This window comes from Schistocerca nitens, chromosome 2, assembly GCF_023898315.1.
Source record: "Schistocerca nitens isolate TAMUIC-IGC-003100 chromosome 2, iqSchNite1.1, whole genome shotgun sequence".
In the NCBI taxonomy this organism is placed as follows: domain Eukaryota; kingdom Metazoa; phylum Arthropoda; class Insecta; order Orthoptera; family Acrididae; genus Schistocerca; species Schistocerca nitens.
The window spans coordinates 833,828,644-833,846,234 of NC_064615.1; the positions used below are offsets into that span (position 1 = coordinate 833,828,644).

Consider the following 17,591-nt stretch of genomic DNA (forward strand, 5'->3'; position numbering starts at 1 on the left):
CAGCAAAGGCAACAAGACTAGCAACAACTGTGCAGATGCCACTAATCTGTATGTAGGAAATATGCATGTAAAACATAAATCACCTGTGCTAAGTGTATCTAACAGGTTCCAATGACTTGAGTAAAGGGCACAGAGGTAGGCTGCGCAAAATTTTACCACCACTCTACAATGTGGTGGAATATAGCTTTTTCACTTACATGGGTAGTTATCGTAACTAATAGTTACATTAATTTTTAGTGTTTGTGTGTGTGTGCGTGTGTGTGTGCGTGTGTATGTGTGCGTGTGTGTGTGTGTGTGGGGGTGGGGGGGGTGGGGGGGGGGAGGCAATGGAAGTAGTGTGAATCGAAGCTCAGCTGCCAGTCTATCACTCGCGAAGATCTGTCACTTGAAGTTTCCTCATACTCTACACATAAATCTTTAGAGAGCATTTTACCTTTTCCCATGGACCACTCCAGTGAAATATTCCATGAACTTGAAAGGGGCATCAACCTGCTTTTATTAACAAAATTTGAGCCACATAGGTGAGCCTCCTCCCACTCCCTTTTGTTGTTGATTTACATTAGGAGAAGACCTACCTACCACTTTTAAATTTCTCTTCCTCCTCCTAATATCTACTGGAAAAGGGACTACTTATCAGGTCATCTACAGAAAACACTTTCTTACTAAAAGGAGATGGCATTTTCCACTTTTGCTGAATTACTTGTATTTTGCCATGGCTAGTTTCAGCCTTCTAGATCATATTAAAGAGATTTTGTGGTTCTGCAATAGAAAAGTATATCCTACATACTGAAATTTCAGTGTCTGTATATTTGTGTTCTCATCGTTTCAGTTCACAAATGCTGTTTTGTTTTGACAGCTTGTCATTTATGCTGGCATTATACATTTATTACTTACTTCAATATATTTAAATTTTGTAATTAATAAAGCTGTCAAACCAACAAGTGAGCATTTGTGCACCAGAATGAATAGAAAACACAAATTTAAAGATGCTGACATTTCAATACATAAGGCATAGATTTCTATTGCAGAATCACAAACTCACTTGAGAATGGCCAATAAGCCAGAACTAGTTGTCAACAAATGAAATTAATACAGCAAAAGTGGAAAATGCGGGCTTCCTTTAATAATTTCATTGCTGTGGTACCTGCTATGGAAAAAAAACCTTCCATACTAAATTTACACATATGCTCGCTTTTTGTAGGATCATCTATAGACTTTTGACTTACAAGAGTAGTTATCATAACTAAATTGAATACATTAATTTTATGTATATAAGCTGAACTGCTCAAATGTATTTAAATTTTATAGTTAATTGTTTAACATTACAAGTAACAAAATAAAATTAAAAAAATTGTAGCAGTGGGAATCAAAACGGACCAGTGAATTACTAGTCACTGCATTTAATTACTCACCCACAGAGCCTTTACTGCAACTGCTCTTCAAAAACCCCTCATATTGTATACTTATACAATACATTACACACAATTCCCAAGAAAAATATTGGCCTGGTGCTGTGAGAAACATAGCACTAGTACTGGGTGAATGGATGATGTCACATCAGAGCATTCACAGTCAAAAACAGGCAGCTGTGTGCCTTCTCTGAGTTGACTGTAGCACAGCTGACCACCAATTCAGCACTCAACACTGGTTACTAGTTATCACAGAGAGAGCACTGCAAAACATGTTTTCATCTGTTTTATTTGTGTATGAGTACTCGTTCAATGAGAAATGGTGTATTGTAATTTTAGTTTGATTTTGGCTCACATTCTTAAGAAATGGTATAATTTTAGTGCGATTTCTGGCTTGCATTTGAAGAGAAATGGCATAACTTATTTACAATGTGTTGTAGCACATTAGCTCATGATAACCAGCCACCACTGAAAAGGTACAACAAACCAGTGTGTAGAAAAGTTGTGAATATGTTATGGACCATTTATATTGCAAGTATCTATAAGGTTCTACAACTAGTTAATGTATGAAAGTCTACAGTTTAAGAAACTTGTTTATTGAAGTGAGTAAGTAATTTATTAATTGTCAAGTTAAATAATTAATGTTACAACTCACAAAAAGGTAGGGATCAACATACACTAAAATAAAGTACTCGTTGAAGTCAAATATTAAAATATTTTATACAGGGTCAAAATGTCTTTTTTCCTGCCATTTTAGGAAAATCAGAAACTCCTCTGTCCTAGTGTTAAGATCATGTGATTTAGTTAGCTAGCCAAGGTGTAATGGGATGCATGAGTGATGATCAAATGAGGAATGTGTGCATTCAGCCTTATGAAATTGACTGTTATCATTATGGCAGATAAGAGCAGCAAAATTTGGAAATGTGTGGTAAGGTCTTATGGGACCAAACTGCTAAGGTCATCAGTCCCTAGTCTTACTCACTACTTAGTCTAATGTAAACTAACTTATGCTGAGAACAACACACACACACACACACACACACACACACACACACACACATACACACCCATGCCCGAGGGAGGACTCGAACCCCCGATGTGGGAAGTCGCACGAACCATGACAAGACACCTCAGACTGCATGGCTGCCCCATGCAGCTGCAAGAGTGGCCACAGCATACTGATCATGGAGATGTAGAAGAAAGGGCAAACACTTGATCACCAAGAATTTTGAAACAGATGTCTCACTTCATATTTGGGGTAACATGAATGAGTGGGCCCAAGTTATGGTATGAAAAAATCTCCAAAACATCACAGGACCACCTTCAGCCTGAAATTTGTCCTCCACACACTGTGAGTTAAAAGCTTCATTGAGCTATCAGTACATTCGATGCTGTGCAGGCAAAATTGTGACTTGTCAGACCACACTAGGTGCCCTGTCAACTACTGTACAATTTCTGTGAAGTTCATCCCATGGAAGATGTCTACCATTATCAGCAATGATTTTTTGTGAGGTATATGACTCCAAATGTCCATTGCACACAGTTCCATCTGTGCTGATTGAGATGGACCTCCATTCACTGAAAGCAGCAATTTACATCGGGTTTTAAACCCTTTATCATTGTCAAAGCATGAATCTCGTCTTTTGTCCCGGTTGGTTACGATCCTTTTGTCACCATTACTCATAAGCCATGTTACATGGGTGCAAGTTGTATGCCATTCATTTTATACACACTTGACAGTTCATGATGATACACCAACAAATTGTGCAGCTTCATTCATTGTGTGACCATGTGTGAGTCTGGATATATAATTCCTTTCTGCCAAAGTGTCATGTCTCTACATGAACCCACCTTACTGCACTGGTTCTCTACAACAGATTGGTATATTTGCATCACATCATTACCATGACATCTGTCAGCAATGGAGAGCAACATGACTACTTGGTACCAATTCTACATTGTCTACAGCACTTCAAAGTGATCAGTCTGCTCTTTTATGGGGTGACTAATATTTGGTCTGGTGAGCCAAGTTACTCATTGCCTAAAATATGTTTTTATTTTGATTATGTTATCTATTTCAGATCAGCTTAAAGAAATAAGGAAAGTACGTTTGTCTCGACTGTTGTGTGATTCTGGTGATGAAATACAAGCAGTTCAGTTATATGCTATGGTGTTACCAGATTCAAATAAGTAAGTAATGTTTGATGTATCTATTTTGTTCATAAACACTTTTGCACTGATATTCCACTTAACTCAATTTGGAAAGAGAAATATTCAATTCCACAGCTAGCCATTCAGATTTAGTTTCACCATAGTTTTTGCAGCTAGCATGATGTGGATGGTGCAGTTAAAAAAATATACCGTCAGTTTCCTTTCCCATCTTTGTCCACTGAACTTTGTGTTCAATCTGTAGCGACCTTGTCTTCATTAGGACTTTAAACCCTGATTTTGTTGCTTTTGTGCTAATATTTACTGCTTCACTCCTTTTATGGCCCTTCTGTATAATTCAAATTAATATAGAACAATTGACCAGATGCATTTAACTTCATTTGTAAAGTACTTTCAATAAAAGGCAGATATTAGGAGAAAAACAGAGGCAAATACACCGAAGAGCAACAGAAACTGGTACATCTGCCTAATACCATATAGGACACCCACGAGCATGCAGAAGTGGTGCAATATGATGTAGTATGGATTGGACTAATGTCTGAAGTAGTGCTGGAGGGAATTGACACCATGAATCCTGCAGGGCTGTCCATAAATCCGTAAGAGTACGAGGGAGTTGAGATCTCTTCTGAACAGCATGTTGCAACGCATCTCAGATATGCTCAATAATGTTCATATCTGGGGTCTGGTGGCCAGCAGAAGTGTTTAAGCTCAGAAGAGTGTTCATGGAACCACTCTATAGCAATTCTGGATGTGTGGAGTGCCACATTGTCCTACTGGAATTGCCCAAGTCCATTGGAATGCACAATGGACAGGAATGGATGCTGGTGATCAGGCAGAACACTTACATATGTGTTACATGTCAGAGTCGTATCTAGATGTAATAGGGGTCCCATATTACTCCAACTGCAAACACCCCACACCATTACAGAGCATCCACTACCAGCTTGAACAGTCCCCTGTTGACATGCAGGGTCCACGGATTCAAGAAGGGTCCATGGATTCAAGAGGTTGTCTCCATACCAGTGCACATCCATTCACTTGATGCAATTTTAAACGAGACTCGTCTGACCAGTCATCAACAGTCCAATGTAGGTGTTGATGGGCCCAGGCGAGGCGTAAAGCTTGTGTCTTGTAGTCATCAAGGGTACACGAGTGGGCTTTCTGCTCCAAAAGCCCATATCAATGAAGTTTTGTTGAATGGTTCACCTGGTGACACTTGCTGATGGCCCAGCACTGAAATTTGCAGCAATTTGTGGAAGGGTTGCACTTCCGTCATGTTGAATGAATCTCTTCAGTCATTGTTGGTCCCATTCTTGCAGGATCTTCTTCCTCCTGCAGTGATGTTGGAGATTTGATGTTTTACTGGATTCCTGATATTCGTGGTACACTCGTGAAATGGTTGTACGGGAAAACCCAATTTCATTGCTACCTCAGAGATGCAGTGTCCCATCGCTTGTGCGCCGACTTTAACACAACATTCAAAGTCACTTAAATCTTGATAACCTAACACTGTAGCAGCAGTAACGGATCTAATGACTGTGCCAACCTCTTGATGTCTTATATAGGCATTGCCGACTGCAGTGCCGTCTTCTGCATGTTTACATATCTCTGTATTTGGATAGGCATGACTATACCAGTTTCTTTGGTGCTTCAGTGTATGAAGTGATTATAGGGATAGAAGGCATGTGTTGTACAAGGTAAAATGTGGATAGAGAAGTTTGTAATGGGATGCCTTGTTGTGGTCCACAACTTTTTCTTTCCCTCCTTTACTGTAATGTCTTCCTTTCAATCTGCCACATCATCATTATATCTCAATATCTTTTCGAGTATTAAATTTTTACCACAGTGTCATGTTTTTTATATAGATTTATGTAGATTAGATCTGCAGAGATAAAGCTTCTGTTCTTACTGTTTAAAATATCTCAAACATAATGAGACAGTTAAACTGTTTTCCAATTTAATTTTAAGAACTGTTTTGGAGGTTCATGGTTTAGCACTGGGGAAGAGGTTAGACAAAGATAACTTAGTTTTTATACATTTGTTAATTGAAATCTTCAAACATCAGTTTTATTTCTTTTCTCAAAATATTAAACTTTGATTTGTTAATCTTTCAGAAATTATATCATTGGCATCACATTCGTTAAAATAACCACATCAACAGTTCAATGTCAATTGCAATCTACCAGCTGTTAGAAGACCAAAATGGTTCCCATTCTAACAAAAACAATATAATGAAGAATTTGATACCAAACAAAAATTTATTCTACCACATGATGGCTGTAGACTGCAAACCTTTAGTGTTAACATGTTATTGTATGCAGCAGCATTTGTAAAAGTTTTAGGGTATGTGTTTAATTTTATTGGACTGCCTGACACACAGATTCATAGTGATTTAATTACCTTGCATTGCTTTGTCATTGTGTATCATTTCTTTGCAGCATAAATCTTGTTAACTTGAGCTATACTTGACCTCTGAATTGTCATAGGAATTTTCTACCCTTTTGCAAGGTATAAATTGTATTTATCACATGTGACAAGTAAAATGTGTATGTTGAACAGGGACATAAACCCAGATACCTCACGCGTGTGTAATGTTTTATCAATTGCACTAATAGATCATATCTCGTAGACTATCTCAACCCTTCTATTTGGTCAGAGGAGCTAAAACTGAGGAAGAGGGAGGGAGATTTGAGGTTACTGTTGGTCACAGTTCAAGAGGTGGCCAGTCGTATGGGTAGATAGTTTGTCCATTGTGATACCTACATAGAGCCCGCACAACTTCAAGATGATGTGGCTGATTTCATATGTGATCCTACCTCTGGTTGGATACAAAATGTGTGTTAGTGGACTGTGATATGAACTGTAGGATGAGTATATGGGATACTCTTGCATCTGGCTTTACCATAGAAGAATAACACTGAGGATGCAGGACTGTGAGCAAGTATTAAATAGCGACGGAATAAAATATTAGGTAGATTATATGGCTGTTTGGTGGTCAAAACCTTAGAAAAAGGTCACAGCTAAGATTTTCAAAGTTGGACAGTAGGGAAAGTATTGGTTGGGAACAAATAGCAACAGATCTGTTTGAGATATGGAAGTAGTTGATGAAAGAGAGCTGTTTATGGAGTAACTTGACAAGATATTGTATTTTAGTGTGAGCTCTTACGAGCTTACCAACATGCTTTTCTAATTATCACTCTGAATTGCAGATGCATTGTACATGTGTAGCCAGGCTGTAGAAGAGGGGCTGATAGAATCATAATGATATGAAAGCTTGACTTACAGCAAAGGATGAAACTGGTGATCACTGTAAAATTGGATGTGACATAGACTGCATTAACAGATATTAATGTAGTGATATGTGATAAGCAGATGTAAGACTGAAACAATAACAGTGGGAAAGTAATATAATTTTACTGTATAAAAATTACTAAAATTAGGTTGATGCCTTTAAAGGAATTGGATTGCAATCTTCAGCAACCACAGTTAGGTTCAGTCCATTCTACTGTCAGTCATGTCTTAATAATTACAAGAACAAGTCGCTCTTTTTGGAGAAACTGACTGAACTGAAGACTACACAGCTCCCAAAATTGTGGCAGATCTCTGCTGATCATGTTAAATAATTGAGTTTGTGACCTACTTCAGTGGCTGTGATCCTCAATTCCACAAATGCCTTTTCAAACTTTCCACAGTACTAGGCATCAGTTCTCTGGCACTTCTGGTCTCATATCTTCTGATCCACAATGCAACATGAGGCATAGGAATAATGTGTGTACTAAAATATATCCTGGTAACATTCCGACCTGTGACCCAGTGATGTGTATACAAAGTATGCAGGAAACTAGCCATGGGCCATCGATGGGTCTTATTTTCATTGGAATTCCTCATTCAGTAGCATACAGAATATTGCTACAAGATGTGATGCCCTTACCTTGCAAGACAGGATTCACATTTCCTCACATCGTGGATTAAGCCATCCAGTATATCTTGCTGTAACACTTTCCATTGCTGAACAACTTTTTGTGGAAGAGTTAGTCTGTGGCAGCAGTATCTGGGATGTAATTCTTTGACTTAGAGTGTTCTGTGACCGTTCAATCAAGTTTAAGTCTGGAGAGTGGGAGGGAGGGGGGAGGGGGGTGGTGAGCTGGCTGCTCTATACTCATGTTATCATCATTTTGCATGTGCTAATCTACCAGGACAGCCCTATGTGGTTGGGTATTATCATCCATATGGCAGAACAAAGGTCCATAAGTATCAGAGAAAAGGAACGAACATTGTGCAAGATGTCAACACTACAGAATTAAGCTGTTATAGTACCTCTAGGAAACATGCGCTGTGGCTTATGGGCTTCCATCATATGACCAAGACTTTTTGTTGTATCAGTCCCTCTTGACTATATAGGCAGGGTTGTGACATGTTCTTAGGTTGTTCAGATGAACATATCACAACAATCAACTGCCAAGTTATACAGAAATTCATCCATGAACACGATGCGACCCCTCTCTACCAGGAACCTCTCAAAGGAGGGCAAGACATCACATTTACCAAGCCAAGTAAGGTAAGTACTTTGCTGATTGAACATCATTGAACACTTAATGCTTGACATCAATTCTGATGTTCTATAGTATTACATAATTGACCTTACTGCAATTGAAATATTTCCTCCTTCCTGGAATCTCCTCCATAACCATGAAAATGATAGTGTGAGTGACATTCAATTCTCAGCCCATGTCTTCTGGTTGGTCACTAATCTTCCAGTGATTGGGACACATGTAATGTTATCCATACTATATACCTTAAGCACACAAGACACAACATAACACAGTTGGAACTATTATAGCCTAGAACTCTTCCCACAATGGATTGTTTCATCCACACAAAGTAGTCATGTACTAGCCTGCCATAAATGCCAAATTTTTCAAGTTACTCCACCACAGTTAAAACCCACAGAGCACTCCTGTAACCTTTTTATGTCTCAAAGATCCTTTAGTTTATGAATGGGAGTGTGCGTTGCTGGTACTTGAAGACAAATCTTTCCACGAATCTATAGCAAGTTCAAGGCCTGCAATTGTCTCTAAATCCATCCTCAGTTTCGTTAAAGCTATTCCATTTATCTTACTTTATATATATATATATATATATATATATATATATATATATATATGATGTGACTTACCAAATGAAAGTGCTGGCAGGTCGACAGACACACAAACAAACACAAACATACACACAAAATTCAAGCTTTCGCAACAAACTGTTGCCTCATCAGGAAAGAGGGAAGGAGAGGGAAAGACGAAAGGATGTGGGTTTTAAGGGAGAGGGTAAGGAGTCATTCCAATCCCGGGAGCGGAAAGACTTACCTTGGGGGAAAAAAGGACGGGTATACACTAGCACACACACACATATCCATCCACACATATACAGACACAAGCAGACATATTTAAAGACCAAATATGTCTGCTTGTGTCTGTATATGTGTGGATGGATATGTGTGTGTGTGCGCAAGTGTATACCCGTCCTTTTTTCCCCCAAGGTAAGTCTTTCCGCTCCCGGGATTGGAATGACTCCTTACCTTCTCCCTTAAAACCCACATCCTTTCGTCTTTCCCTCTCCTTCCCTCTTTCCTGATGAGGCAACAGTTTGTTGCGAAAGCTTGAATTTTGTGTGTATGTTTGTGTTTGTTTGTGTGTCTATCGACCTGCCAGGGCTTTCGTTTGGTAAGTCACATCATCTTTGTTTTTATATATATAATGGATGGAATGTTTCTCTCTCTCTCTCTCTCTCTCTCTCTCTATATATATATATATATATATATATATATATATATATATAGGGAAACATTCCACGTGGGAATATATATATATATATATATATATATATATATATATATATATATATATATATATATATATATAAACAATCAGTGTGTTTCATTAAATTATGATGAATCTTTCAGAAATCCTCGAGTCACATGCAATAGCAAGCTTCTACCTAGATTGGATTTAACAAAATGGAAGGATCAGAGCTTACAGGATAACCTATCAGAAGTAAGTCTTGTTTGAGATTAGGTTATTTGTTTTGTAATTAAATTCTTCATTCTTGAAACATAGATTATGGTGGTTCTAAGAAAAAGAAGGCACATTAAAATTGAAAAGTTAGCTTGTTTAGGGACTGAGGAGAAAAATGTATACAATGATGCAAATGATGGTGAAGAAAAGGACCAATAGTTCAAAACAACAATATGAAGAGAGACATAAGAGAATGAAAAACAGAGATTGCAGATTTCAGCGTTACGAATTTTTCTTTTACAAGCATTCTTGTATCTATTTCATCTATATCTTCAATGCCAGTTTTTCAGCTACATCATTATTTTAAGTATATTTTCATTGTATTTCCAATTTGGGCATTTATTCTGCCATCTCTTAGACTACATGTTCACATTTGATGTCTTGTCTAATGATTGTAATCTCTTTACATGAATGTCCTGAGTGATTCATAGACTCATCATCACCCAGTCAAAACTGTTAAGGATAGAAACTTGACATGTGGAGAGGGCATTGATCTTATGTTGAAGACATTGTTTAATAAGTGATTTTTTGAAATTCAACCTTTAAGGGAGTGAAATAGGACATGGAAGGTTTTTCGAAATGTGTTATCAAAGAACTGCTAATGCATTTTTAAGGCTACTTCTATAAAACTAGTGCTTCACTTCTCTGTTAGAAGTAAAAAAGTAAAAGTTTTAGTGTTTTTTGAAAATTCAACCCCCAAGGGGGTGAAAAGGGGATGAAAGTTTTTATGGAAATATTTCATTATGAAAGCAACATCCTTATCATTGAAAGAAGGTGCAAAAAAATAAAAAGAAGAAGAACTTAATACATTTTTACTCCTGTCTTTTTTCATTTTTTAAATATTTTATTGTTATGCAAATGAAAACTTATTGTTGTAGTGTAACAAATGATTGCAGTAATGGACAGTCCTTCACCTTTAAGGAAAAGTGCAGTGGCATATGGATGCATAGAAAGTAGAGGTGTTGAACTATTGTCTTCTGTTCTTACTGAGACTCAAAATTTAAAGATGCTGTTAAAAACAGTTAGACAACACTGTATCACAACCAGTATTCTCTACTTTTTATGTGTCTAAACACCATTTTGCACTTTATACTAAAGATTGTAATATTTCTTTCCATTAATCAACCCAGTTGTAATATTTCATCCCAGATGAGCAACATAATTGTAACATTGCTTCCCATACCAATAAGCCACAAAGTTGAACCCTAAAGACAGTAAGTGCATTTTAGGTTTGGTTTTTACCATTCTTGCACTACAAAAATTGAAGTGACAAAAGTCATGGGATACCTCCTGATACCATGTCAGACCTCATTTTGCCCTGCATAGTGCAGCAACTCAATGCGGCAACAAGTCATTTGATGTCCCCTGCAGAGATCTTGAGCCATGCTGCCTCTATAGCCATTCATAATTGCAAAAGTGTTGCTGGTGCAGGATTTTGTGCACAAACTGACCTTTTGACTCTGTCCCATAAATGTTTGATAGATTTCTTGTCAGTTGGTCTGGTGGCCAAATCATTTGCTCGAATTGTCCAGATTGCTCTTCAGGCCAGTTGTGAACAGTTGTGGCCCAATTACATGAAGTCCATGTGAATGGTCCCTAAATAGCAAACATAACCATTTCCAGTGAATGATTGATTCGCTTCGACAGAGGGCCTAGTCCATTCCACGTAAACATAGCTCACACCATTATGGAGCCACCACCTGCTTGCACAATGCCTTGTTGACAACTTGTGCCCTGCCTTCAGGAGTATGTGCCACACTGAATGCTACCATCAGCTTGTAGCCACTGAAATCAGTACTCATCTGGCCAGGCCATGCCCAGGAGAGGCGCTGCAGGCAATTTCATGCTGTTAACAAAGGCACTAGTGTTGGTCATCTGCTGTCATAGCCCATTAATGCCAAATTTCACCATGCTGTCATAATGATACATTTGTTGTATGCCTTACATTGGTTTCTGTGATTATTTCATGCAGTGTTGCTTGTCCATTAGCATTGACAACTCCATGCAAATGGTGCTGTTCTCATTCATTAAGTGAAGGCTGTTGGAATCTGCATTGTCTGTGGTGAGAGGTAATGCCTGAAATTTGGATTCTTTGGCACACTATTGACTCCATTGACCTCAGAATATTGAATTTCTTAATGACTTCTGAAGTGTAATATCTCATGCATCTAGCTTCTACTACCATTTGGCATATAAAATCTGTTAATTCCCATCAAGCAGCCATAATCATGTCAGAAACCTTTTCACATGAATCACCTGAGTACAAATGACAGCTCCATCAAGGCAGTGCCATTTTATACCTTATGTATGTGATATCACGGCAATCTGTATGTGTGTATATTGCTTTATTGTGACTTCTGTGATCTCAGTGTGATTGACAATATTAAGGACCAGGTACAAAGAAACTATGATTTTACTTACTTTTCTCTCTTGCTTTCAGCTTGTTTCCCAATGTCAAGTTTGTTGTGTAGTCATTAAAAAACTTGTGTTCATACTTATTATTTTTTTATGTACATGAGAACAATTTTTTATAAAAATTATCACATCATGTTTTCAGAATAGAATCTGAGATAAGATATAACATTTTAAAAAATCAAAATCACATACTGTTCATGGTTACATTTTGAAGACACGAGAATGACTTGTAGCGTAGACAGACCAAGAATGCATTTGGCACTCTTTGCTCATATTTATAATCACACTTTTCACATGCAAAAATACTTTGAACATACACTTTCAATTAGAACAATGTAGGGAAAAATACGAGGGTGGTTTGAAAAATCCCAGAATCACCATGAGAAGTCAGTGCTGACACGAGTTGTTCACATGATATTCATTGGATTGATTCCTGTAAACGCATGCCATGTCAGTGCTCTTGGAAGAGAGCAGTGGTGGTCATATGACTCTGTTGTTGTTCCTGCATAGTGATTTGCGGAGATGGAAAAAATCGAGATTCGAGCACTTCATAAAGAAAGGTATGAAAGCATAGGACATTCATGCTGATTTCCAGAATACACTGGGGGACTCTACTTCTTCATATTCAACTGTTGCCAAGTGGACAAATGAATTTAAATTTGGTCGGGAGAGCTTAGATGATGGTCCGCACAGTGGTTGGCTAAGATGTGTCACTACTCCAGAAATCATTGCAAAAGTGCACAAAATATTCATGGAAGATCGCTGATTGAAAGTGCGAGGAATTGCTCACACTTGCCAGATGTCATCTGAAAGGCTGTATCACATTTTAATTGAAGAATTAGAAATGAAAAAATTATCTGCAAGGTGAGTGCCACGACTCTTTGATGCTGGATCAAAAATGTGTGAGAGTGGACATATCGGAACAATGTTTGGCTCATTTTAGGAGAAACAAACAAGATTTTTTGTGCCGGTTTGTGACCACAGATGACACTTCGGTGCACTACTATACCTAGAGACAAAATAACAGTCAAAGCAGTGGAAACAGGCTAATTCTCCACTACCAAAGAAAGCAAAGACAATTCCTTCAGCAGGAAAGATCATAGCATTTGTATTCTGGGATGAGAAGGGGATTACGTTTGTAGGTTATCTCCCCATTGGGCAAACAATTACTGGAGAATACTATGCTAACCTCCTGGACAAATTGCAACAAAAGATATGTGAAAAAAGGCCAGGTTTGGCAAGGAAGGAAGTTATCTTCCAGAAAGACATCTGCCCCTAAGAAAAGAAGTCTTCACAGTTGAGTGAATTCATGAGTATTTAAATATGTGCACATCTTTTGACTGAGTTGACTTACAAGCTTAAATCTTTTACACTGCAAAGAGACCAAAGATTAGTATCTGACATAAATTTCAACTTGATACCTATAATATTCCTTAGCTGGATGGATGGATGGGTGATTTGTGGGAGGGGACCAAACAGTCATCAGTCCCACCAAATTAGGGAAACATTGGGAAGGAAGTCAGTTATGACCTTTCAAAGGAACCATTCCGGTATTTGCCTGAAGTGATTTAGGGAAATCACAGAAAACCTAAATCAGAACGTCCGGACATGGGTTTGAACCGTCATCCTCCCGAATGCAAGTCCAGTGTGCCAACCACTGTGCTACCTCTCTCGGTAATGTTCCTTAGAATAAGGGGTCTTAACAGATGGACAACAAATGGCAAAAAAATTTGTATAATACAATCACAAATTAACTATTTTTACATTTTTCCTTTACCAGTACTGTGATTCTAGGTCAACAGGAAGTACCCCATAGTATTTGTTGAGTAAATTTACGAGCATTGAAATACATGACATGAGTACACTGGTTAGAAGTGTAAATTTTTCACACCACCAAGGGTTTATAGACCTTAATATGTGACAAAAACTTAAACTTGATACCTCTACCCATTCCTGAGAAAAATGGGTCATAACAATTGTTCAGACTGATGGATTTTAAAGTGATCCTATAAGGTTTCCATTTTTAGTGGTTGAGATATGGAACCTTAAAAACAAGATGTTAACTGAATAATTAGCTCTTTCTTTTTGTTTCTATTAACTCCTCTATTCCAAAGAACATGATGAGATTGTTGTATGTTTGATATATGTATTGTGCCCATCTGTAATGCAAAATAAATGCTTCTATTAGTTGTAAAACAACCTGAATGAAATAATTAATTCTGTGTGATCATGTGTGTTGCATAATGAAGGTATAAGTTTGTATTGGTTGCTATACTAATCATTTGTGTTGAATACTACAGCAAAAGGAATATGTCTACCCCCCATCCCCCCTTACCAATGTCATAGACATTTCATGGTAAGAAAACTTTTTATACATTGTTCAAAGAACAAATTAAGTTTCCAGAATGTCTGAGAATGTATGCCATTGGATGGGGTGCTTTCAGATGGAATGCTATATGCCATTATAAATTATTGGATGTAATTGGAAATTATTGTAACATAAGGTATGTTGCAGGGTGTGTGACAACACTATTGCTGTACACAATGTGCTTATTTATTTTGCGTCATCCAAAGGACTAAATTATTGATAAAGGATTTGTCTAGTTTCCTAGATACAAATTAAGCAATGTCAATTTAATTCCACACTGAACAGTGTAAGAAGCTGCTGCAAAATTGTGAAAAGTACCTCACTGCAGGATTTCAAATCAGAAAATGGGGAAAAATTTAATACCATTGAAAAGAGGTCAAAAAACTGAAATCTTTTGCCTAAAATGTCATTGTATTTTGTGGCATAGCAGTGCAGTTTTTCACATAATCACACCATACCCTATTTAATAACCCACTATTCAAATTTAAGTACCAAATCAATTCAGATTACAAGTAACACATAAAAGTATGCATATAACTGAAACAAACACCGATGATCATGAATTTAATTTCATTCTATAAGGTGGTGAAAGCTGTGTGTAATTTTTCTGTGAACTGAATTTGCTGACTGACAGTAAAAATGCAAGAGCCACAAGAGTAGATTAGCAAGTGGGTTGTAATTTAAAAAATTAAAAAAAAAAAATAGGGCAGAGTTCCTGTTTCTTACTTTCCGAAGTCGGCATGCCTGTTGTTTTGATTGTGCTGTAGAGATTTTGCTGGAAAGGTCTTACACATCCTCCATACAGCTTCTCTCTCTCCCCATGCGGTTTCCATATTTCTGGAGCCATGAAGAAAGATATTCATGCTGTTGATTTGCTTTGAATGAAGAGGTGCATGCATAGCTACAGTCCTGATTCTGTAGCCAACTACAAACATTTTTCCATGAAAGTATTGATCTATGGAACACATGACTAATTAACAACTCTGTTCTTTCTTGCTTCTTATTTTTTTTCCATTAGGTAAGTTTGTGTCATATATTCTTGATGTAGGGGCCTAAATCATAAACAACAAAACCATGATGAAATTAGAGTAATTATTTTTCCTCAGTTCGAACTTGTGCATACTATTTTTAAATTTTGTAGCTTATTGTTTTTGGACACCTAAGACATTAGGAGAAAAAAATGTTGCTATAGCATGATTAATGCATATTTAATGCTGTATAACGTTTACTATTATTACAATAACTACTACTATTACATTAAACTCTGCAGACTGTAAACATAAAGTTATTTCAGTAATAGTAATTAGATGTTACTTTTCTAATATTTTCTAATTACTTGAATTTTTCAGGTTAGATTATCTGAGGAAATTTTACCTGACAATGAAACTGAAGTGATGGATCCAAACATAGACTTGGTTTTCCAGATTCCTGATGAAACAGAAGAGGTTAATGTGACTGACAATTTTGTATCACTCTTGAATGGAATGGACTGAAGTATTAGAATGACACTTATACACAATTTTCACAAATTAACTTGACTGATTAGAATTACATTTTCCTGGTTTTAATTTTGGATTTTGTGTCCTTTTACATTCATAGGAAATGATGGTTTTATTAAAACTAAAAATAGCAGCATGTCATTTAGCGAACAAATATGGGACATTTCAGCAATGTTTCTATAAATGGATGAACATGAGAAAAATTTTATCTTTCATGTCATTGAAAGTAGTGTACAAGCTGTTATGGCAGTTTTTCATCTGATGGCAGTATGAGTAAAGCTTAGATATAAAAAATGTTAACCCATTAATATATGAGTTGTTGAAAGATACTCCATTTTAAAATGTCACGCATAAGATGTTGTACCCATTTGCATATGAAATAAATGAAATTAAAATCAGAGTAATTCTATTGAACTGAAGTTATTTGTTACAGCATAATCATACTGACGAGAGATTTTGTATTAAGTTTGCACAAACCGCAAGCTCAGTAAATTGGTAAATGAATAAACAGTGGCACTTATTACATTAATGGAGCCCTGTAACAAGATGAACATAACAACAAACAGTTGTCTACTGCAATGCAACTCTACATCCATATTATATAATTTGGGTATAGTCTATAATACAGCATTATTAGGTTGCCTAAAGGTTTATTGACCTCACAATAGGTTGATGTGAAGAAACAGGGAATAACTTCCATGGTACTGGAGGGAGCTGTAGAAGGTAGAAACTGTAGTGGAAGACAGAGATCAGAATACATCCAGCTAATAATTCAGAACATAGGCTACAAGTGCTACTTTGACATTAGAAGGTTTACACAGAGAGGAATTCATGATGGGCCACATCAAACCAGTCAGAAGACTGAAAACTTAAAAAAAAAGTAGAATTGCTTCAAGCCTGGGTGAGCAGCAGGCTCGCCATTGCGGAAAAAATCTGTGTAAGCCAGTCACACCATTTGGCACAGATGTGTAAACAGCTACAGTCTGTGATGTGCCTAATGCAGAAGGCATTTGAGCATGCCGGTAAACCAAGGACCCTCAGCATAGGATGCAGCATAGTGCAGATTGTATATACACAGGTAGGTGATGGCTCAGGGTAAGTCAGGTGAAGGTAGTGCCAGAGCACAACTGTGAATTGTAGACCCTGGGTAAGTGCCCTGAAGTTGGTTGAAATTAGCAAGTAGATGGGACTGCAACTGTCTGGTGCTCATACTATGTTGCATTGACAATGTTCCGTCTTCAGTGGCAGGCAGTGTGACAAGTTGTGTGGCAGCCAGATTCATCTTAGTGGCAGGGTGGGAACTTCTGTCATGTCAGCTTGGTCTCTTTCAACTTCTAGTTGAGAAATGCAATGACAGCTTTCTGCTGTCTTGGCTGCAGATTATGGACACCAATTTGAAAGGCAGTGGAGCAATGTGCCTCCCCTCTTTGAAAGATCCTGTCCATCATATCACAGACTGGTATTATTATCTAAAATTTTGTACAATAAATCTTACGTTTTTACATTTATGTACATTCTTGATTCAGGTTTCTCTTTCTCTATGTCAGACTGAGTTACAGTATGCAGTGGCTAGTATATTTAATATCTGATTATTGCTAATTCTGATCTACTCAGCTAGTACATCATGTGCAGGGAGTCAGGTGGGTGGGAGTTTTCTGCTGTG

General features: G+C 37.3%; 1 protein-coding gene across 1 annotated transcript in view; it reads left to right on the forward strand.

Moving 5' to 3' along the window:
- Positions 1-15,922, forward strand: part of LOC126235371 (peroxidase-like) — a 184,284-nt gene extending 168,362 nt beyond the window's left edge. The window contains exons 14-16 of the mRNA XM_049944093.1: positions 3,491-3,599; positions 9,535-9,625; positions 15,779-15,922. Coding sequence (XP_049800050.1) covers positions 3,491-3,599; positions 9,535-9,625; positions 15,779-15,922 — 344 coding nt within the window. The remainder of the gene's footprint in view (positions 1-3,490; positions 3,600-9,534; positions 9,626-15,778) is intronic.
- Positions 15,923-17,591: the final 1,669 nt, after the last annotated feature.